Genomic DNA, 23973 nt, shown 5'->3' with positions numbered 1-23973 from the left:
GAGGATGAACATGGATGCGGCCACTTTAATTTTTGACAAAAACCATCTGAAAAGTGACGTTTTTTGGCATATTTGATAGATTTTTCATATTTATGCTTAAAATGGAGAGTTTTTAATGACTAAATCAGTTAAAATCGTTCACATAAAATAATTGACTCAATTGAAATAGATACTCAAGTGTTTAAAAAGTGTCCAAAATCTTTCGTTAGATGAACCTGATATTTGAGGCCAAAATCAGCCCTTACCAGACCTACTCCTTTAAAATGAGGTGAATTGTTAATAGTTTATTTATTTTGAAACAAAAGGAAGTTTCTATACAAAATCTCATCAAGGAGATGGCAGGAGATGAGATGTACCTAAGAAACTGCCTTGATTGAAAGATCGTTGATAATCTTTTTTTGTATATTTTACAAGGCAAAGTCAATGACGTCATCGCATTCTCACTCTTCTCTAGACTGAGAAAAACTGTTCTCAGTTATAAAGCATGATTTATGAAAAAAATCAAACAAAAAGAAATAGTAAAATTATTGTTCATTTATCCTGAGTGACAAGAGAAAATGTAAATTTTATGTGCTTTCTATACAAATGTTCACCTTTTTGAAATAAAGTTAATCAGAAATATTTTTGAAAATAAAAGAGAAATATGCATTTTTTTTTTCATATTTTCATTATGGGGAAAACAACATTTCAAACAAATTAATTCTTATTTCAGAAAAAACCCTACTGTGTTTTTTTTTAAATAAATGAATTCTTATTTCAGTGGCTATTCACAGTTAGTGAGAGCTAGGGTTGGAGAGCTTCACTCAAGATGATTGGGGAGTAAAAGACAGTTGTAAAGGAAGAAACTGACGTCACAAGTTCCGTTGGAAATCATGACAATTTTTGTTGTTAAACAAAGTTAATAATGATGCTCTTGAAACACAAATGATAGATCATTGATAGGCAGATGAACAACATGAACAAGGCAGCCTGTAGAACTTAGTTGAAAACATTTGACTTACATTTTGAAATGTTTTTTGTATGTATAACCCTTTTGTTACAAACCAAACATGTTAAAGATTGAGCATTTGTTATTCTTAATAAAACATGTTAAGATTCAAGACATTTTTCTGTGACTACATTTCATTTTCTGTCCCCTGTATGACGTATTGCGGGTACATGTCTAGGACAGTTAGATGATTAGTGCTTGCTAACTATTTTACAGAGTAATGCCCCTTGGAAATATTAATCAATAGGCTCTCTGTTGAAGACCGTACTTTGACCTATAATGGGTTACTTTTATTAATTGCGACTTCCATGGAGAGTTGTCTCATAGGCACTCATACCACATCTTCTTATATCTATAGGAACAATTTACTCTTACAATGTGTCATTCAGCATTGGATCAGATATTTTCATCACAAGTAGAATATTTTGTTTTTGTAAAAGAACAATAGCCTCTTTGGATTTATTATTATTCGTGAGACACAATTTTTTGATTGATTTCATGGATACTTTTGAACTACGAACTTATATGTTTAATGAAGTGCAATATTTATAATGGCTTTTAGGCAGACCATTTGTAAAACAATGTGTGAAACCAAAACTTGATACCTACCAAAATAAATAAATCCACAGTATTGTTTTTATCCAATAGAAGGTCTTCTGTCCAAACATTTTAACAGTAGCCTCAAAATGATTCTGGAGTAAATTTTGATTGTTCCAAGTCAGGAGCATGTAATTCAGTGTTTGTCGTTTGTTGCTTGTGTAAGATGTTTTTTGTTCAGTAGTTTTTAGTATTGGAGAAACTGATGACTTGTCTTTACAAAATCTCAACATTGACCAAAGAACTAAGGATACAAAGCTAAGGTTATATGATCCTGACAGACATACCTAAAACATTCCATATACCAAATAATATAAATGATCTATTGCTTATAGTACAACTTGCATTAACAAAATCTTATTATTGACTAATGAACCATGAAAATGAGTTGAAGGACATGAGATAAGAGACTGAAAATCACAACACAAAGGATGAAGCAGCTAGGTATTCTACCTTCTAAAATATAAAAGCTTGTAAACAGGGATCTCCCCTTTATTTTCATAAGAATGCATATGTTGAAATTTAAAAAGCAATACTTGAAGATGCAAGTTAACCAAAATATTCAGTCAATGAAGGGTCAACTTAGGGGGCATGTCCATATAATAATCACAGAGATATGTCTCGCCTTTTATGTTACTTTGATAATGCAAATGTTGAAATTAAAATAGCAATACTTTGACATGTGACAAAGAATGCAATTATTCAGTCAATGAACTGAGGAGAGGAAGATTCTTGGGGAAAATTGGTTGATTATATAGGGAATCACTGAATCATGATCTGAGTGGGGCCCCCAGTCAGGGGTCGAAATTGGTGCTAGTCCGGTGGTCCGAGACCAGTAGAATTTGCGTCAGACCAGTAGATTTTGTCAGCTGGTACTGCGGACCAGTAGAAATTTGTCGGTAGTTAACTCACTGATCAATTGCACTGTACTGGGGGTACTAAGTATTATAATTGATCAAGTTAATTAATATCTAGGGCGATCATCCTTTCACAGCAACACAAAATGTAGAAATATTTGGAAGGACCGCTGGACAAAAAGGATGAAGATTATGAAATTGACAAAAGGAAACATAAATATAATAAAAAATACTGGGAAAAAGATCATGAATTGTTAAGTTATATTGTCGATCGCAATATAGTGAATAAAATAATGTGTGAATTCTTGTCTAACATATATAGAAAGCATTAAAAAAAAGTAAAAATCTTTCATTTATATTAAATGTTTGTCAAACGAATGTCATTTTGCAGCCAGACCAGTAAATTTTTCAGTCCACTGGCCGGCTGGCTAGTACATAAACAAGAATGTGTCCCCAGTACAGGGATGCATGACCCATCACACTGTAATTTTATGTGTTCAGTGGAACGTAAAAATGGGGGAAAATCTTGGAATTTGACATTCAAATTAGAAAGATCATATCATAGGGAACATGTGTACCAAGTTTCAAGATATTGGACTTCAACTTCATCAAAAACCTACCTCGACCAAAAACTTTAACCTGAAGCGGGACAGATGGACGGTACGATGACTAAAAAGACTGACGCACAGACCAGAAAACATAATACCCATTAAAGCTTAAATTCGACCCTGCATCCACTTATGAAAAATTTATGGATCCGCCACTGCAGAAGTACAAGGCTAAACAATCTTTATGTAAATTAGGTTCCTATGCTAATACAACTGCATTTATAACAGATACCAAACCTAAACAAACATTTACTTGTAAAAGTTTCAAAGTCAATGAACTATGAAGAATGCTTATACAACTGCACATGATCCACCTACCACTAGTTCTTTACCATAAACTAGAGATAACACAAACTAATACATTGTTGACGTCAATGCTGGAAACAGCATACCTATTATTAGTCCCAAATAATTGACATCTGCCTATTTGGACTAACCTATGATTAGCTTTTTGACAAGGCACGACAAATGAGATGTCAATTAGAATACATCTCCATATCAAATATCATTACCCACCACTTAGATTCCCCCAAGCTTCATCACAAAACCAACATGAAAAAGAGGGGGAAATTTCAAAATCAATAGACCATGACTAAGGGGACACAACAAATTATTTCCAATGGAAATGAGAAGTGCCAATGCTTATTCAACTGCATACCAATTATCTTTTGACAGTCAATAAGATTCAGCAATAGTGTACAGGAGAAAAAAAGATATCCGAGGCCTCTAATGTTAAAAAAAAATGTATAGGAAAATTAGGTTATAGGAGAAATTCTCACAGGCTCGATAGCAATTTGAGAAACCTGGGGTGGTATGCATTATGACTGGGATCAGTTGCTACATGGACCAGTTTTCAGAACCTACAACAGTTATTTGCCAAATTGTACATCAGTTCTTTATAGCTTTAGAATATAATACATCTAAATTCAAACTCCATTCATAGTTTGCACCCTGTCCACTTCTAAGGTCCCAAATGTTGGACCTAGGAGCACCAATATTTATTACATACAACTGGACTGTTTCATTTCACATTTCAGATAGAGGCATCCCAACAATAATTCAAAGTGCTTAAAATATATCAAAATATAAAATATATATTTTTCGTCCACAATGCATGGACAATTGTGAAAAACCTTTAGATTATTTCCCTTGTGCAAGATTTTTGTAGATGACACATGTAATCAAAATTTAATGTAACGATTTTTACATACGCATACAAAAGAACACCACTATATAAGGATAAATTGCTGTGTGGTGTAGATTTTGCTCATTGTTGAAGGCTATACAGTTACTTTATCATTTGGTTTCTGGTGAAGTAATCATTGGCAGTCATACCACATCTTATTTAGAGAAAAGTTGAATATCTTGACATAATTCACTACAAGATTATTTAAAATGCTTTTATTTTTCAAAACACAATAAAATGGTCAATGAATCGATTTATGCCAAAACAAGTGCTCCAATGATTTTAACTTCAAAGACCAACTTATTCATAAAAACCCACAACCATATGATCTATTTACAAATAAAACAAAAGACAGATTTTAATTTAAAATATATTTGTTCTTGTACATGAATATTTACAGTTTACATGATAATATACAACTAGTAATAAAAATAAGCGTCAACTTAATAAAATTTATGCAATGATTATGGCAAACAATGTCCTTAAAAACCTCCATCAAAATTATTTCGAGAAAAAAGATGTCGAAAAACAAATCGGAGCACTAAGAATGTATAACTTGCGTATTTCATAAAGTTACAAATAGGATTTTAACTTCGTGGATAAAAACAACACAAAATTGACATGTAAAAACAATGTAATAAACAGATAGTAAAAATCTTTTGAAGGAGATTCTGTGAGACAATAGTTATGCAATCGAATAAACTTTTAAAAATAAAAGTCAACTAAAAATCAAATTCATGCCATTTAAAAAAAAAATTAAAAAGGTAAAAATATAAAAAAAGAATTGCATGTAAATGGCTTTGGTAATTTTTAAAATTCATTCATACATGACTTATGAGAGAACATGCATTGTTTAAAATCATGATTAGCAATGAGGAGTCATACCTTTATATTATCTTTTACACAAATTCACAACCACATCAACATACACACACATTCATCAGAAACATACACATCACACACATGAAATAGGAGCTGCCTTCCTTATTGCACCTGAAAGGTATGGGAAAGGAACAAGAATTGTCAATAAATAATTTCCCACACATAGTCACGGCCACAAAGCTGATCATAACCTGGTGTTGATGAAAGAACTGTGGTAAATATAGGACAGTAGTCTCTACACAACCAGAGGCAGACTGGCTGGAGGGGGGAACTTCTGGAAATTTGAGATTTCTTCATACCTGAAAGAAAAAACATACAATTTTAAATAAAGGAATGTGTAACTGGCTTAACAGGTTCATTCGAAAACAACCTATTTCCTAGCTGTCCACTATTAATGTTTTTATGAGTATTACAATAGAACAAAATAACTTGAACATGGTTGTTATTCCATTCATTGACTATTGTAGTTAGAGTTAGTGTTTATTTCAAGATTGTGGGTAATAAATTTTGACAATCAGAAGTTTTTTGCCCAATAAATTTTTAGTTTAAAATTAGTCTTGACTGCACCTTTTCTATGTCAGGAACCTGTTATAAAGTGGTTGTCATTTGTTGAGTTCATGTGTTTCTGTTTTTTTTAAACAGATTGAACAGTTGTTTTTACTGTTGGAAAGTTTTACTCATTAATTTTGGGCCTCTTATATCCTACTGTTTGGTGTGAGCCAAGGCTTTGTGTTAGACTGCACTTTGACCTTTAATGGTTTACTTTTTACACATTGCGACTTGGATAGAGTTCTTATTGGCACTCATTCTTTTTATCTGTTGACAAGTTTTTCATAGATGTCCTCACATTTGGTTACATTTACTTTTCAGGTCATCAAATCATATCAAAAACGCTACCCTACATTTCTAGAGAAATGCTTGAAAATTTTTACTCAACATTTGGTTTTCATGTTTTAAATGATCTTTGAGAAGTAAAACTATGAATTGGCTATTGATTTGTCCAGAAATGCAAAGAATTTATGATGCCAAAGATAGCATAGGTAGTATATAAGAAACAAACAGGGTTTTTGCCAACAATTTATCCATTACTTACTTTGTACTTCTGTATTTTTCAACTACCGACTGTTGTGGACTCTTGTCAGCATTAAGGTACAGTTTATGAAGGTCTTTCAAACAGTCAACAAAATGTCCTACTTCATAACCACTGGACTTTATCAGGGTTTGGGGCTAAAAAGTAAAGAAGTATATTTTAATAATGACATGTCAAACAGGTTCAGGTTTACATATTTTGGCAGTTTGCTTATTTTTTAGAATATCCATGACAAGGAACAATCAATTGTTTGTGCAGTAATTCATGTTGTGGGTTTAATTATGTACAACCTAATTTTGAGCAAAATAGTTTTTTGTGAAGTAATTTTTTTTTTATGCCCCATTTATTGGCATTGTGTTTTCTTGATTGTCTGTTTGCAGTCCCGTTTCAGGTTAAAGTTTTTGGTCAAGGTAGTTTTTGATGAAATTGAAGTCCGATCAACTTGAAACTTAGTAAACATGTTCCCTATGATATGACCTTTCAAATTTTAATACAAAATTAGAGATTTTATTAAATTTACGGTCCACTGACTATAGAAAATGATAATGCGGATGAGGCATCCGTGTAATTTGGACACATTCTTGTTTTTTGTTTTAAGTACAGTGTATTTCTTTTTTTCTAAGTACTAAAATATACTGGGAACACTTATCTTAACTAACAAAATTACAATTGCAATGAGAGTTGCAACACAAAACTATTTTATATTGAAAACTAATATATTAGTCGACACTTTTTCTGGAAGTCTGTTTTTCAATCAAAAACTCTGATTCAAAATATGAAAAGGTTGTTATACTGAATGGTCAGTCACCATCATTATTTTTAGTAATCTTACCCAGGGTTCTTGTCCTAAAGAAAATCTAGCTAAACATATACAGGCAGCTGCTATTTGACTAGGAAGGTATTTCAAGAAAGTATCGGCTTCTATTAATGTATTTTCTGCTAAGAACTGAAAAATAAAACTTCCTATTAATACAACGACATATGAACCTGCAATCAGAGTTTGAAATCTAAAATATGCAACCTTAAAATATACTTATTAAGCATCAAAAGTACTGAAATGACTCAAAGATAGTCAACCAAATAAACCTATATACATTTAAGCTATTCACAAACAATAAATAGCACTATGCTTTGGAAAAGTAATTTCAACAGCAAGTAAAATTTGTTTTTGTTAAATTATGTATATATACACAGTTATGTTTATTTATCCTTTGATCTTTTTTCTTTGTGATAATTTTTAATTTCATGCATTGATGAAAATGTAGCCAGAAAGATGCTCTGTTTCGAAAAAAAACATTTAATCGTTTAATAACAAACATTATTTTTAATAGTTCATCAGCTGACAATATTCCAGTTCTAAATCAAGAAACAATAATCAAAATATAATTTTTTACCATAGACAAGGCTTTGACTTTATCGTCAGCATCAGAGTCTGTCAGGAAGTGATCACAAAACCAATTTGTTGTTGGTACAGCTACATCAAATGTCAAAACCTTCAGAACAAGGTGTTCCATTCTCAATACCTAGACAAAGCAAAAATTAAGATTATTGGTTATCTCAGGTTATCTGGAAAATAGTAATATGTTTTGAATAATTTGAATAACATACATTGTATGATGAAAAATAATCCGTTAAAATGTTGATGTTCATGAGTGGAAAGATAATGAATTAAAAGGCTAAATTTTCTATTTCAATATTTTGCATGCATCAGATGAAAATTTTCATGCATGCAAAACTATGTGCAACTAATGAATCCACTGCACACCTCAGTTTATTTCCACATTTTGCTCAAAAACAATTCTGTATTTAATGAAAATAACAGTTTAGCCACAAGTAACTTTAATTGGTAAAATGTATGGAACATTTATCCCGAGTTCTACAGATTTGAAAAAATCTATTGCACATTGTCAATTACTGGAAGAAATTAATGACAATTTCACAAAGAACTACCGGTACCCTTAAACTTGTGTTTCCATACCTGTTGCTTTGTGTAGGTGTCATCTGTGATATAGGCAAATTCTCCAACATCTGGTGGGTAGATTTCCTCATATTTCCTAAAGAAAAACAAAATCATATAAAGCTTTTGAAATGATCAATGACACTCAGACTTGTCTTTCATTTTTAAACAACCATCTGTCCAACTTTCATAAATAAATGAAAATGAAATGCCCTATGAGCTATTGCTAAGCTTTCTAAATATAACCCCTCAGAAGGCTCATGTATAGTAGTTATTGTATTCAAATAATTTTGTGAAGGCAATAAAAAAATGCATGCATGTTGATTTTCTGTTGCAAAAAAAAAAACCCATACCATACCATGTACATGTATGTATAATGAACCAACAAAAAAAAGTTTAAATGGGTATTTTTTTCAAATTATTCTGAAAGGAATTTGAGTAAAAATATCTTACGATGCAAGAAACATGCTGGCAGCTCCAACAAGTTGAAGTTTTCCTCTCTGTACAGACATGTAGGATAGAAATCTATCAATGTAGTTTACAGCTAAGAATAAAGTTTCTCTGTGCAGCTTGTATTCTTCAGATACTTCAACTAACCAATCTACCAGAATGCTTCTCATTGATGCTGTTATATCCGATTGTTTTTTCATGTAATTATGTTTTGGTCTATTTTTTGCCTGAAAATGAAAATTTTACTTAAATATAGATAAAAATTTGGTGTTACATGTATCATGTCCAGGTGAATGTTTTCATATCAATTCTTTCCCCGATGTACTTTCATTGGTGTTTTACAAGTAACATGTTTTTTTGTTTGTACATATATGCAAATTTTTCGGTAAAGTTGCATCACATTGGCTGTAGGTTATCGATATGGTGGTGTCTCCAGTCATTCAAACCAATAACTTTTAAAATTGATATTTGTATTCTCTCCAATTACATGTAAATGTAGGCTTTTACCATTAATAAATGTATGTTTGTTAATTTGTTTATATATTGAATAATTTAATTTTGGATGTAATTTGTCTTGATTGGCTGACGTTGTTATGTTTATCAGCTTATAGACATAATTTTGTCATGTAACCATGACTTCAACGTTTTTTCATGGTTTACAATGGAATTTAGAATTAAATAATAAGAAATGACTAATATTTTTTCTGTCTATTCGAAACAACATAAAATATGTGGTGCACACTTCAAAATAACCCGCTATGCAGGTTACTCAGTGTGCATCACAAACTGACAGTCATTCATGAAGTGCAGCACTTTGTTTTTTCATTTGTGATGTGTACACTGACCGTTGATTGCCTTGTTTAAAGATGCGAGAAAGATGTTGATAATTTGAAACAATGTATGGTTATTCTACATTTGTATATGAACATAAGAGCATTCTGAATATACACACAATATGAAAACGATATTACAACTAAATTGTATGATCTAACCATCTAAACCCTACCTCAGCTTCTCTCAAATGTGCATAAATTTCTTCTACATATTCAGGTACCATGGTAATGATTGATTCTCTGTCTAAAGGCTTTTTGTCTTCCATTTCCTCATGTGTGGTATCCAACACCATTGGAGATTCTTCTGTTCAAAAGGAGATACAGTACAATTATTAAATTTTTCATAAAATAAAATTGCAACTTTTCAGATCATATGTGAATGTTGGTTCACTAAAATATTTACTCTGGTCATACATCCACATGCACTAAATACATGTACTAAATTTCTATTACTAGGAAAATAAATATTTTTGGAGTCTAGTGAGACAAGCAGTTTAATAATGTTTAATATTATTAATTCGTATATTTTAACAAATTTGATTCGTTTAGGGATAGTCACATGTTAAACTATATTTTCGAAGGTAGAGAGAAAACGGCGGATAGCAAAAAGCATATTGACCGGCAAAGAGCATATTGCACGGTTATTTTTAGAATATCTAAAAACCGATATTCTTTGTGACGTCATGTAATGAATTGCAGGATAATGTTTAACGTTTTGAAACAAATGATATCTGTGATCGATTATTTGACGAAAAAAAATCTTCAAATGCATAAGATGTCCAAAAAAAGTAAATGAAATAACAACTAATATGTTGTTATTGTCAAGGAGACAATGTTATATCTATAAAATTCCAACAAACCTAAATGACGATTTTCATACAAACATGGTCGGAAATTAATAATATAACAAATATAGCCTTTGTATGAGGTCAATATATCCTTGTATCGACCTCATACAAAGGCTATATTTGTATAATATAGATGTGATATTGAAAGAGAATGTATCCAACTCTGACAGTCATAATATTATTAAGAAAAACAGGTACCTATAGAATCATCAACACAGATAATATCATTGGCAGCAGAAATTGGTTGATGTCTGGCTGGCAGTGCAGTAATGGACTGAGATAGCTTCAACTTGCCACCATTGTTGGATGGTTTGGACAAAGGTTTACTGGCTGCAACATTATCATCAACAAAGATGGTAAATGGTTGGTTCTCCTGTCCAAATACCTTGGCTTGTTTTGGATATGCATTTTCATCATTCCCACCAGCCTGAAAATATAATGATTATTCTATTATCCTATAAATAAAAGTTGGAAGTTGTTTGGTTGCAGTCCATAAGTGATTTGGTATCGAACTATAAAACTGGAAATATTGATCAGAGGCAGTTGCACATCAATGTTCTATTAGTTTGTGCATGGTAAGGTAAATATAGAAGTAATTATAATGAATTCTATTACAAAAAGGTTTTAATTAAATTAACCTTATATACATTGTATACAGGGTCTTCATTTTTTTCCTTTTTGGAACAGTATATTTTGATTCTAATAAGACATTCTTCTCTGGCTTACTATACAAAGCTATGTTCCAATTCCAATAAAACATTGGCTGCATGTGATTTATGTCACAAATTGCAACTTGAAATCAAAATGGACATTTTTTAAGTTGTTGCACGCAAGTAAATTAAATAAAATTATTCTAAAAGTACACTTAAATGTATGCATCTATTTTTCATTGTTTCTAAACTTGTGATTTTCTAGAACACTTTTTGATGCATTATATCATTTTTGATGCCTTTCTAGACTGTAATATGGGTCTGCTTTGAAGTACAAAAGATGAAAATTTCTCTTTTAGATTTAAGCCAGGCTGTATGCTCGTAACATGGGTATGCATTATATTTGTCAATATTTAAAACCTCTCCAACATCCGTATTAAGACATATTGACAAATATAATGCCCACCCATGTGAATATGAGAGCATGGCATGAAAGAATTATTTCTTTAATAAAATCCTTACTGTAACATTTAAGGTTATGGGTTACAGGAATTAATTATACAAGGTTTGGGGTGAAGGATACAGGCTTTTGTAGCTCTCGACTGTTTGTTTTTTGCTAGCTCATGGCCGTTTAGTTCATATTCTTGAATGAAGCCTTGTGTTGCATAATTTTTGATGGACATCTTTACCTTTAAAAGTAAAATAACATAAATACCAAACTCGGAGGAAAATTGATCTGATAGTCATTGGCAAAGTTGTGTATCAGCAAGTAAGACTGTTTCTTTAATTGTACTCTACCAAGACATAATTTCCCATATTATTTGGTAAAAATATATTGGTGTATCGTTCGTATGCGATATAGACGAACTAACATGAAGTATACCTATCTTCCCCCCTTTTTTTTAAGAAATTTTACAACACAACTCACAAGTTGATGTGTACGTACTTAATACTTCTAACAATTATTGCTCAAGCCCGAAATATTAAGTTGTCGTTAAACAATTTTAGTACAATTTAAGTCAATTAAACAAAAAATGCTGAGAAAAAATATCAGCGTCGTTCGAAAATTTAAATGACGCAAAGCCACAAAACCTCGTCAATGAACATTAAAAAATACCTTAGATGGTTTAGCTGCTCTTCGTGGTTGCACTCGTACTTGATTTGTGATGACTCCGAGAGCTGCCCTCTTAGGTGCATTGTTTCTTGTTGTTACTCCTTGTTCAACTCTTTTTCCACGTCGCCCTTGGTTCTCAACATTTTCGTCCTGGATCGTAGAGCCAAAAACAAAAGACATTGTGAAACGAAAGAGTTCTATGGAAAAATAATATTATTTTCACTTGAAGTGACCTGCTGTGTGACGTTCTTGGTTGCAGTGTAATCAGTTTATTCAGTACTTCTGTGTTCCTCAGATATTTTTTTTTGAAGTAAACTCAGCTGAGATGCTTATCAAACTGAGGCCAGACATTGAATTCCCCGCGATGATACCCGTAATCCAATCAAATTCAAGCTTTTGCGACCACATGATAAACAAGCCAATATCGAGGCGTCGCATTCTTCCTTTTGACTGTTGGTATTTGGCTAAGTTAAAACCCGAAAATATCGAAGTATACTATTAGCGCCAAATTTAAACTTGTTTTGTTTTTTTTTCGTCGCCAAGTCATTTTTTTTTTATGACGGACAATTATGCTAGTGTCATTGAATAACTCAGAAACATGTGTATCAATGCATGTGGTAATTCTAATTCCAATTCATTTGCAATTAGTTTTTTTCCCGACACGGATCTCCGCGGCCTATAAATGAGTCGTGAGACTATATAGTAGGCTATGATATGATCAAAAATCAACATACTATATATATAAATATTTCTATTGACATCATTGGCGGCTCGGGGCGGGGGGGGGGGGAATTGCCCGCCTCCCGTTTGGTGGGGAAAATTTGGTTGATTATATATATAGGGAATCACTGAAGCATGACGGAAGCGGGTCCCTCCTTAGGTCAGTCAGCAGCCCCTCCCCCTTTTTTAAAAGTTCTGCTTCCGCCACTGAACAGGTTGATTTAGGGAGCGACCATTCAACTTTAAATGGGGGTATGTTTTTTTCTTAGACATTTTTTTTGCGTGAACAAATTTATTTGACGCAATTAATCAGATTATTTTTTTCAAAAAATTGAACACCATAAGATGGATTTGTTTTCAAAATATTTTATTTTGTCATCTGCTTGACCAGAATAATTTTTTTCATCAAATTGATGATAAAACATTTTTTAAGAAAAAAAAAATAACCCCCCTTCCCAAACCCCACCGGCACTTGTCTCAGAATTTTTTTCCTATATACCTTAATATAACATTAAACATATTAAGGTATATAGGACATTTTTTTCTGATACAAGTGCCTGGCAATGGTAGACGTTCCCTTATAGTTTGTTCTTGATCGATGAAAATTTTTATTTTTATTATCATATCTCTGCTCCCGGCTGTAATAGTTGCAGATTGGATGAATAGACACATTCTAAACATTTTTGACTTATTATATAGTCCTGTCTTGTTTAAATCGTAGGGCTTCAGAGGATATGATTTTCAAAATTAGAAAAAAAGAAATCTTCAACAGATTGAATGAGGGACAAAATATACCAGAGGGACAGTCAAACTCATAAACCGAAAATAAACTGACAACGCCATGGCTAAAAAAGAAAAGGACAAACAGACAAACAATAGCGCACATGATACAACATAGAAAAACAAAGAGTAAGTAACACGAACCCCACCAAAAACTAGGGGTGGTCTCATGTGCTCCGGAAGGGTAAGCAGATCCTGCTCCAATGTGGCACCCGTCGTGTTGCTCATTATAACAAATCCGGTAAATAATCTAATTCGGTAGGTCACATTCATGAAAGTGAAGGGGGTGTAGTTACGACGTAAGGAACATATCCGATATCATTTGAGAAGCGGTTATTCCATAACGGTCAACCAACTCGCGATGGCGTCCGTAAAATTTACGAAGGGAAGATTTAAACTTCACCATTTGGTAACTCTTGGTTTAATAGCAGCAACCCTCTATCAAGAAAATCATGATAGGAAATGCAAGCACGGGAATATCGTATCATTTGAAAGATATATACCTTGTATATGCAGGTGCTGCTGGAATGTTGTTACTTAGAAATGGAAAAATTCACAATTGGAAAGCTCAAAACATCTCTTTTGTCGTAAAGTTTGTTTTCAACCGACCCTAATTGTCAATTTCTAGATGTAATTCAAGATATTAGGCCGACTTAACTGTATCTGTTGTATCCTTTATCTCTAGTTCGATGGGAAAGATGCGTTCAACATAGTCACCAAATTTTGAAATATTTAGTGAAAGAACATCATCTATATAGCGGAAAGTAGAGTTAAAGGATATTGCTAACTTCTTATCTTTCTTCCTAAGAAGTTCCTGTATGAAGTCAGTCACATAATAATAAAGAAACAAGTCGGTAAGAAGAGGGACACAATTGGTTCCCATTGGAATGCCGACAGTCTGTCGAAAAACACGTCCCCCGAACGTAAAAAATATGTTGTCAATCAAGAAATCAAGCATCTCGATAATGTCAGTTTCGGGGAATTTTTTGTTTGAATCAGAGTGATCCTTTACAAAGTAGGATTTATCCCTCCCTAAAACAAGATACTTGTATCTACGTTGGCCATTCTTTTTTTATGAAACAAAGCAATACCAACTCTTTCAATTTGTCTTTTAGTTTGGATTGTGGAATACTTGTGTAAAGTGTATAGAGAATTCAAATGTTTTAATACTATTGCGAGATGAAAGAGAAGTTAGATTGTATGTACTCTAAAAGATCTTTGGAATTTTTAAGTATATATATCCACATCTGATTCACGCCACCTGTAGAATAGTCAGTTTCACAATAACTTTTTAGCCTGTCTTTGATTGCTGATAAAATAGATGTTAGTAATTTAGAAAGAGGTTTCGTGGAGCACTTGGAAGACCCAGCAATGTACCGTTGTTTGTAAGGACACTTATGTAGTTTAGGTATCCAATACAGTGATGGAAGATCCAGTTCTTCATCTTTGGTTGAAATTCAAAAGGAACATAGAACAGACCTATGATTATTCAGGATTTCCTCTTTGGTAAGTGTCGTAAGGGTATATGTTGAGTTATACAAGTGAATTGTCAATACCTAATTGAAAATATGACCTTTTATGTGAAATTTGGACAACTACGGCACACTAACAGTGCGGCCACTGTGGCGGATCCAACACTTTTTATAAGGGGGCCCGCTGACTGACCTTAAAATAGGGAGGGGCTCCAGTCATGCTTCAGTGATCCCCTTTATAATCAACCAAAAAACAATATATATTCTATATTTTAACTTCTCAATTAGAATTTCACGGCAATGGACAATATAGCATAGTTAAATATTTTACTCCGGATAAAAAATAACAACAACTGCTGTATTTTTTTCGGATAGAAGTTTGCTTTACATATAATACCCCCTCTTTGTCGATTACAAAATAGTAATTATGTGAACTGTATTTCATCGGTGGCGTCATTTCCTGTGTCATATTTGTATTTTTTTTTAAATTGTAATAAATTAGGCCGTTTTATTTTGTCTTTTTCATGTCGGAGCCGTAAATTTGATAGCGGGAACCTTTAAATGCTTGCATTGATTTGCTACATTTGGACTCTGTTGGATAGTTCAGTACCTCATTGGCATCGGTTCAACTTTACTTGTACACAAGTTTCACAAGTAACTACGAAGCCATGATTGTGCACTTGAATCACGGTGGTCTTGTCAGACCACATCTTCTTATTTCTATAAAAGTGCTTTTATAAATGGGTTCTGTCTACTTAAAACTTATACAAATGATATGCTATGGCATGGCCAACAGTACGGTTAATGTGGTTTGATATTCTGCAATAACTATATAACTATCAATATGAAAAATATGAAATAACAAGAATATGTCCCCAGTACACGGATGCCCCATCCGCGCTATCACTTTCTATGTTCAATGGACCGTGAAAATGGGGGAAATTCTCTAATTTTGGCATTAAAACTAGAAAGATTATATCATAGAGAACATGCGTACTAAGTTTCAAGTCGATTGGACTTCAACTTCATCAAAAACTACCTCGACAAAAACTTAACCTGAAGTGTGACGGACGAACAGACGGACGAACGGACGAACGAACGAACGTACGAACGAACGAACGAACGGACGGACGGACAAAAGGATGCACAGACCCGAAAACATAATGCCCATAAATTAGGCATAAAAAATAATTCAACATGGAAATATGGTGTATCGTGTACAGCGTTAACTAATGCTTGGCATGATAGATCTCGAGGCACGTGTACCGAGTATTTATATCATTGATTCAAGTTGCATATGTTTAGTCACATGCAAAGTGGCAGAATTATATCTTCTTCTTCACGGACTACGAGAGTATACCTCTAGGCAATAAGAATGTTACACAAACAAACAAATATTTTATTTGCCAATCACGGCGCCCAAAATGAGCAGAATGATTACAATAAAATTTTCAAACATGACAAGATAACTGAATGTGTGTCAGGCTGAGCGAGAACTTCTCTATGTTTATTACTGGGAATATTTATACAAAATATGTCGGGTTGTTGTCTCTTCTTCACATTCCCTGTTTCCATTTCTGATTTTATTAAAAATTCCCGGAAATTATGTGCTCTATATATATGGGCTAAAGTCTTTAATTATATTTGCTACATACAATAAAATGAAATAGTCTATTGAATTTCCATTATGTACAGTGGGTTGGTGTGTGAAGTTGGTGTGGGTCCTACAAATGTAAGAGTGGATATTCCGCTTTTGGAATATTTCAAGTTTTCAGACAAACTTGTTGCTTCAGACGGTGAAGTTTTTAACCTTGAGTGTGCAATTTTTTGAGTGAGAAGAAACGGCACAAAATTTTATTTGGCAGGGCTGATACATATATATAGGCACTTGTCTCAGAAAAAAAGTGCCTGTGGTCTCTGGGCAGGTTATCTTACTTTTCAGGGTTTCCATGTCTACTCTTCTATTTTAAGATATTCAAATCTCTTAATTTGATCAAAAGAGGCATTTGGTTGGCTCTTAAAGATCTTGATAAATAAACAGATTTTTTATAGATTACACAATTCAAAATTATCACGTGGCATTTGATTATAATCACTTATAATTACTACTCTTATAAAGGTGTGATCTATACTTTATATCTTTTCGCTATTTTAGCAATTAACTAATAAAAGTTGTCTATTAACAGATATTGTGATTATAATATTAATTTTATATAATAATTAAGTAGCTTGCGGGTGATTAAATACATTATTACAACAGATATTTGCCTTCAAGAGACTGAAGAGTGAAAGGTGCCAAATAACAATAATCCGTAAAAATGTAATTGTATATCAACAGAGGTGGAGGCCTTTCTTAAAATGCCGGATTATTGGACAGAGCCCTGGGAACCACTTATGAAGACTAATTTAATGTATCTTTTCTGATTTTAACAATTAAATCAATTAATGTAGTTTTCGGTTAGAAAATCCCCTTAAATCTGAAAAATCCTTATGTTCTACTAATGTCTTGCAGATTACTAGTTGATGTAACCAATGTATGCATCATTTTTTTTTAAATTATGTATGCCTATAAGATTGTAAGAAGCAAACTAACAATTTGAAAAAAAAATAAAATTTAAGTGAGAATGCCGGGAAATGGGGAATATGTCAAAGGGACAAAAACCCGACCAAAGAGCAGATAACAGCCGAATGCCACCGATGGGCCTTCAACACAGCGAGAAAATCCCGCACCTGGAGGTGGGCCTCAGCTGGCCCCTTAAAAATGTGTACAAGTTCAGTAAAAATGGACGTCATACGTTAAAGAACTTTTGTCTGAGGACGGACAGACTAGCAAGGGTGACACACATTACCATTTTCACTTAGGTGAATCCCTCAACGGTTTTGGCTGATGAAACTGATGTTGGTAGGTTGTTCCAAACCCTGATGGCCGTAGGCGTCTGTATTTGATCTTTCTTGGAAGAAGCGGTTTTTACCATTGGCCCAGTTATCATTCGGGGTTAAATATTGGTGACGGTCTATATCTATAAGATCATACTGGATCTTGAATAGCATGCATAACCTGTTTGTTTTCCTCCGTTCTTCCGTTCTTCGAGGGTTTCCCATTTTAGATTTTTAACCATATTTGTGACACAGCCAGGTATTCGGTCTGTGTAGCTGTTATTCACAAATCGTGCAGCTCTTTTCTGTATCTGTTCAACTGCCTTGATTGTATTTTGGGTTGTTGGGTCCCATACTGTGCTTGCATATTCCACTGCAGGTCTTACCATGGATACATATGCAGCTACCTTTACAGAGGTTATGTACAACCTTTGAAATTTCTACGTATAAACCCCAACGTTCTATTTCCTTTGCCTACTGTGTTATCTATGTGTTTGTCCAAGGTTAGGTTGTTGCTGATGGTTACTCCAAAAAGATTTTTGCTTGCTTTCACTGCATCTAGAGTATGACCGTGTAGTTGGTACGATGTTTGTATCACTGGTCGATTTTTTGGTGATATTCTATTGACAAGGCATTTTTTGGAATTAAAACTCATCTGCCATTTGTTTTCCCAGTCTTCCAATGCTGATAAGTCCTTTTGAAGAAGTTCACTGTCTGCTTGGTTGGTGATGGTACGTAAGAGAAGGCTGTCATCCGCGAATAATTTGGTCTCTGATGTAGATGCTGTTTCTGGCATGTCGTTAATGTAGGTCAGGAACAGTTATTGACCAAGGACTGTGCACTGGGGTACACCATAGAGTACTGGTACTTGTGTGGAGACAGCACCCTCTAATATTACGCTTTGCTTTCTGTTATTTAGGAAGGAGCGAATTCATTTGTTGGTTTTGGGGTTGGCACCATAGTATTCCAGCTTGTGTAGAAGGCGGTGATTTGGTACCTTGTCAAATGTTTTTGCAAAGTCTAGCAGGATGATGTCTACTTGGCTGCTGCTTTTTAATTTTGATGCAATGTCGTTGATGGTTATGATGAGTTGGGATTCGCATGACTGTCTTTTGCGGAATCCGTGTTGTGCATCAGTTAGTATTTTATTTTTGTGATAATGAAAATGGTTCATGATGTTGCTATGTACAATATGTTCTAAGACTTTACATGTGATGGAAGTTAGAGATACTGGTCTGTAGTTAGATGACAAGTGCCTTTCGTCTTTTTTAAAAAGTGGAACTACATGGGCATCTCTCCAATCTTGCGGGACTTCACCAGTGTTCAATGATGCTTGGTATAGGTCTGTGAGTATAGGTGCAAGTTGTTCTGCTGCTGCTTTGAGTATAAAGGCTGGTATTGAGTCAGGACCAGTAGCTTCATGAGGTTTCAGTTTTTTTAACAATTTGTGGACTCCGTTGGTGCTTATTTTTATGTCCTTCATGGTGGAGTATGGATTTCTTCCTTTATCTGGGAAGTTATTTAGGTTTTCTTTGGTAAATACTGACTGGAATTGGTCGTTTAAAATGTCAGCTTTGCTCTTGTTGTCACTTTACAGAAATCCCATTTTGTTTTTTAACGGTGCCACTCCTGTCCATTTTTGACCTTTGCTCTTGATATAAGACCAGAATTTCTTTGCGTTATCTTTATAGTCGGAGCTGACTTCTTCTAGATACATTTCTTGTTGGCTTGCCGGACCTCCCACTGTACTTCTTGTTGTAGTCTTTTATACCTATCCTTGTGTCTTTTCTTTTTAGTTTCCTAGCCTTCTTGTGTTCTTTTTGCTTTTGGCTATCAACACATCTCCTTATTTTTGATATAAGAGTGTATAAGCAACAACTCGAAGTTTGAAGTCGATAAATAGTAAGGACATCACAGACACCGTAACATGCAACTAGAATTGACCATGAAGATGGATTGAGAATTAAACTTTACCACACAAAGGATGCATTCAATTTTCCAAAAGTGACCTTTCCATTTCTCTGTACCCAACATGAAGCACTGCATATGTACATATTTCCCAATTGATACGATTTTCCAGGCTTGCATTGATGATTCCCTGTATCATCATTTGATAACGTTGCTGCTAACACTGAATCTATTGCACCAAGGGAATTTTATTTAAGAAATCCTTTCAAAATTGAACAAACGCCATTATGCATGATTTTATAGATTAAAATGGAATATATGCTGAATTTACTTTCACACTATATGTTATAGTAGTCTCAGATAATATTTGTAACAAATTATCACTAATTTGTTCTTTGATTGTGACAACAAATTTATGGCTGATTAAAAATTCCTTTAGGCCAAAATTAAAAATATGTTGGTTGTCCCTCCCCCACCGGGTAAAAAACAAGCCCCCAGGTAAAAAAATATTTTCAACAAAAAAATCGAAATTATTTTTATTCCAGAAAACAATTTGTTTCCATTTTTTAAAAGTGCTTGAAAGCAAAAGGATTGATAATTCAAATAAATACACTCAACTTGAGCACAAACAACTAATAAGTGGCCTCGACTGGACAAGTCAAACCATTCATGTGACCATGCTATGACATCCAGTTAAAAAAAATCCCTGCCTTCCTTGTCTGTTTTAAAAAAATGTAGACCAGGGGAGGGGAACAGACAGACATTTTTTTTAAACTATAATTTTGCATTTTGATTTGTTTGAAATCTGGCAAAATTTGATTTTGTATATTTGCATTCTGCCATTTTTTGTTTGTCAATATTTGCAAAATTTGTATTTTTTTAAAATTAAGAAAAAATGTTGTCAATTGGAAATTCGGCAAAATTAATATTGGAAGCTTTTGCACAATTTGATCCTGTGTGAATTTGGGTATAGGCTGTTATTTACACACTGCCGGCCCATTCAGTTAATATACTATTCAGATTACAAGATTTTCACATCATAAGAAATAAGACTTATTGTTTTACTTGCAATCAGCAACACATCACATTTATCTTGTGTCAGATCACTCATCACTGGAGGTAACTCCTTTTAAATCATATATTTTTTACAAATTTTGTCTGTTATCAAGAAAAGAGCAAAAATGATCTGCAAGATAAGATCTACTTATATTTTGATACTGCAGAAATTGTCAGTTAAGATCTACAAGAGGTCAACATAATTCAAATCATCAAACAACTTTTAATAGTATATATTGCTCTTAAAAATTACGATTTTTTTTGTGTTGTTTTCCCCACTTACCTTGAAAATATAAAAGATAGCAGGGTCATATCCAGCTATTTTTATAAAGGGGGGGGGGGGGGGGGGGGGGGTGGTCCAATCAAGGATAAAGATGGATGCCAACCATATGTTCCCATTTAAAAAGCATTGGATCATCCAAAAAAAGAGGGTGCCAATGCCTGGAACCCCTTGGATTCACTACTGGATAGAAAGAAACAAAATATAAAAAATGATCAGCAAAACAAAATGTACAAAATGGTCAAATAGTTGTCACTGTCAGTTGACACCATTTTGGAGTTTTTACCTGAAATGATGATTTTGACTGGTTACCAAAGCAAAAATTGTCAGCCCATTTCTTATATATATATATATAAGTAACTGCTCTTGCTTGAATGATGATTTTTTATACTATTTTATTTTGTTTTGGGCGAAAGCTATCGTTTCTGTGGACAGATTAATACTAAATGGCTACAAGAGTGCACAAGCTGAAATGACTTGCCTGCTTTACTGACAATTGATTTTATGCTGGTAGTCATAAATATAAAGTTTTACTAGCGTTCATTATCACTGAACTAGTATATATTTGTTTTGGGGCCAGCTGAAGGACGCCTCCGGGTGCGGGAATTTCTCGCTACATTGAAGACCTGTTGGTGACCTTCTGCTGTTGTTTTTTTCTATGGTCGGGTTGTTGTCTCTTTGGCACATTCCCCATTTCCATTCTCAATTTTATTACTATTAAAATTACATAAACTGAACATGATCAAGGTGATAAACCAAGCCACAAATACGTGTTCAACTTAAAATCATTCCATTCACCAAATATAGTTGACCTATTGCCTATAGTATACAAGAAACAGACCAAACCATGAAAACTTTATATTGAGCATAGAACCATAAAAATGAGGTCAAGGTCAGATGAACCCTGCCAGACAGACATGTACCTTTTGTGGTCATACACCTTGTGTTTAAATTTCATAGATTTCTATTTACTTATACTAAAGTTATTGTGCGAAAACCAAGAAAAATGCTTATTTGTGCCCCTTATTCCTAAACTGTTGGGACCAAAACCCCCAAAATCAATCTCAACCTTCCTTTAGTGGTTATAAACCTTGTGTTAAAATTTTATCGATTCTATTTACTTATACTAGTTATTATCCGGAAATCATGTTCTTTGGACGAAGCTGACGACGGCATGATACCAATGTACGACCAAAACAAATTTCATTTTTGCAGTTATATATTAACACCACCCAGATTGACATGTACATTGCAAAATATTTTCATACACCAAATATAGTTGACCTACAGCATACTGTATTAGAAAAACAGACCAAAACACAAAAACTTAATTTTAACCACTGATCCATGAAAATGGGGTCAAGGTCAAATGGCGACTGCCAGTTGGACATGTACACCTAACAACCATCCCATACACAAAATATAGTAGACCTATTGCTTATACTTATAGTATCTGAGATGTGAACTTGACCACAAAAACTAACCTTGTCACTGATCCATGAACTGATGTCAAGGTCAAGTGAATACTGGTTGACAGATAGGACCTTACAAGTTATGCACATACCAAACTTAGATATGCTCATTTAAAGAGAGTAATTAAGAATACTAAAAAAAAATTTTTTTTTTTAAGTAGTCACCAACTCATGACAATGAGGTCATCGAGACAATGACAATGAACATATGACAGATGGAAACTTAATAACATAAGACATCTATATACTTAGTATTTTAAGTATTCAGGTCCTCTTCCTTCTGAAGTACTAAATTTTTAAGAATTTTAATGATTGTCATCATGGCCCGCTCCTGCAAGATCACTATCCCTGTCTCGCTTTCTGTGACAGAAGTCTCAGGCTTGAAAAATATGATCAGCAAAAAAGAAATATTTTTGTCATGAATTATATCAAAGTCTACAATATTGAAAAGTGGCAATTGCTTAAAGATTCAAATGGATCAAGGTGAGACACATGCTCTTTATAGCCACAAGTTTCATTTTTGTTCTTTCTTAAAATATCTTAGAAAGACTTTACCATGAAAACTTTAAGGTGACCAATGAACCATGACAGACAGAAATTTACATCTTAGAGGGCCCTCATGGGGTTTTTGATTATGTGATTACTTGGCCGTTTTTTTAATGATTATTTGATTATTAAGCCAAATATTTCATGATTATTTGATTACCTAGGACTGTATTTTTAGTTTATGATTATTTGATTACTAAAGATAAGCAAATATTTAATGATTATGTGATTATATTGGCAAAAAAATGGTGATTATGTGATTACTAGGACCCCCCCCATGAGGGGCCTCATCTTACAATTATTTAACATATGAAATATAGTTGATGCTTTTGTTATTACATTTGAAAAACTAACATTGAGCTATGAACCATAAAAATGAGGTGAAGGACAATGTCAAAAGAACCTTAGCAGAGTGATATGACAACCATACAATTAATTAATACACCATATAAAGTTGAACTTCTGATTAAAGTAGTGTCTGAGATACAAACTTGATCACTGATCCTTGAAAAAAGGGCATGGTCTGGTGATTTCAACCTGACTCACATTGAGACCATGCAATGATTTTATATACCAACTAGGACCAAATAGATTGTTGAGGTCCTACTATTTATCATTCCTGACAAGTTAATTTCACAGTCATGTTTGTTATAGAGATGAAGATGAAAAGATGATTTTCCGAAGAGATAAAATAGGAACCATGTGTCAAAATACCTATATATGTGTGCAACCCAATCAACATTAAACGAAGATTATTTGTAGAGGACAATCCTGTATAAATGTTTATTTACCATGAAGTTTC

General features: G+C 33.5%; 2 protein-coding genes across 2 annotated transcripts in view; one reads left to right on the top strand and one right to left on the bottom strand.

The window, feature by feature from the left end:
* The window catches only part of LOC143041973 (DNA repair protein RAD50.L-like), a 78380-nt gene extending 77280 nt beyond the window's left edge, over positions 1-1100 (top strand). The window contains exon 41 of the mRNA XM_076214161.1: positions 761-1100. Coding sequence (XP_076070276.1) covers positions 761-812 — 52 coding nt within the window. The 3' untranslated portion in view covers positions 813-1100. The remainder of the gene's footprint in view (positions 1-760) is intronic.
* Positions 1101-4592: 3492 nt separating this feature from the next.
* Positions 4593-12432, bottom strand: LOC143041971 (G2/mitotic-specific cyclin-A-like). Its single transcript, XM_076214160.1, has 9 exons — positions 12064-12432; positions 10495-10723; positions 9622-9752; positions 8619-8842; positions 8187-8262; positions 7603-7731; positions 7041-7154; positions 6212-6345; positions 4593-5417 (listed from the first exon to the last, which is right to left on the bottom strand). The coding sequence occupies exons 1-9, from the start codon at positions 12238-12240 to the stop codon at positions 5354-5356; spliced, it is 1278 nt and encodes a 425-aa protein (XP_076070275.1). The 5' UTR covers positions 12241-12432; the 3' UTR covers positions 4593-5353.
* Positions 12433-23973: the final 11541 nt, after the last annotated feature.

The sequence above is a fragment of the Mytilus galloprovincialis genome, chromosome 8 (genome assembly GCF_965363235.1).
Source record: "Mytilus galloprovincialis chromosome 8, xbMytGall1.hap1.1, whole genome shotgun sequence".
Lineage (NCBI taxonomy): Eukaryota > Metazoa > Mollusca > Bivalvia > Mytilida > Mytilidae > Mytilus > Mytilus galloprovincialis.
This window is presented reverse-complemented; position numbering and strand designations above follow the sequence as displayed.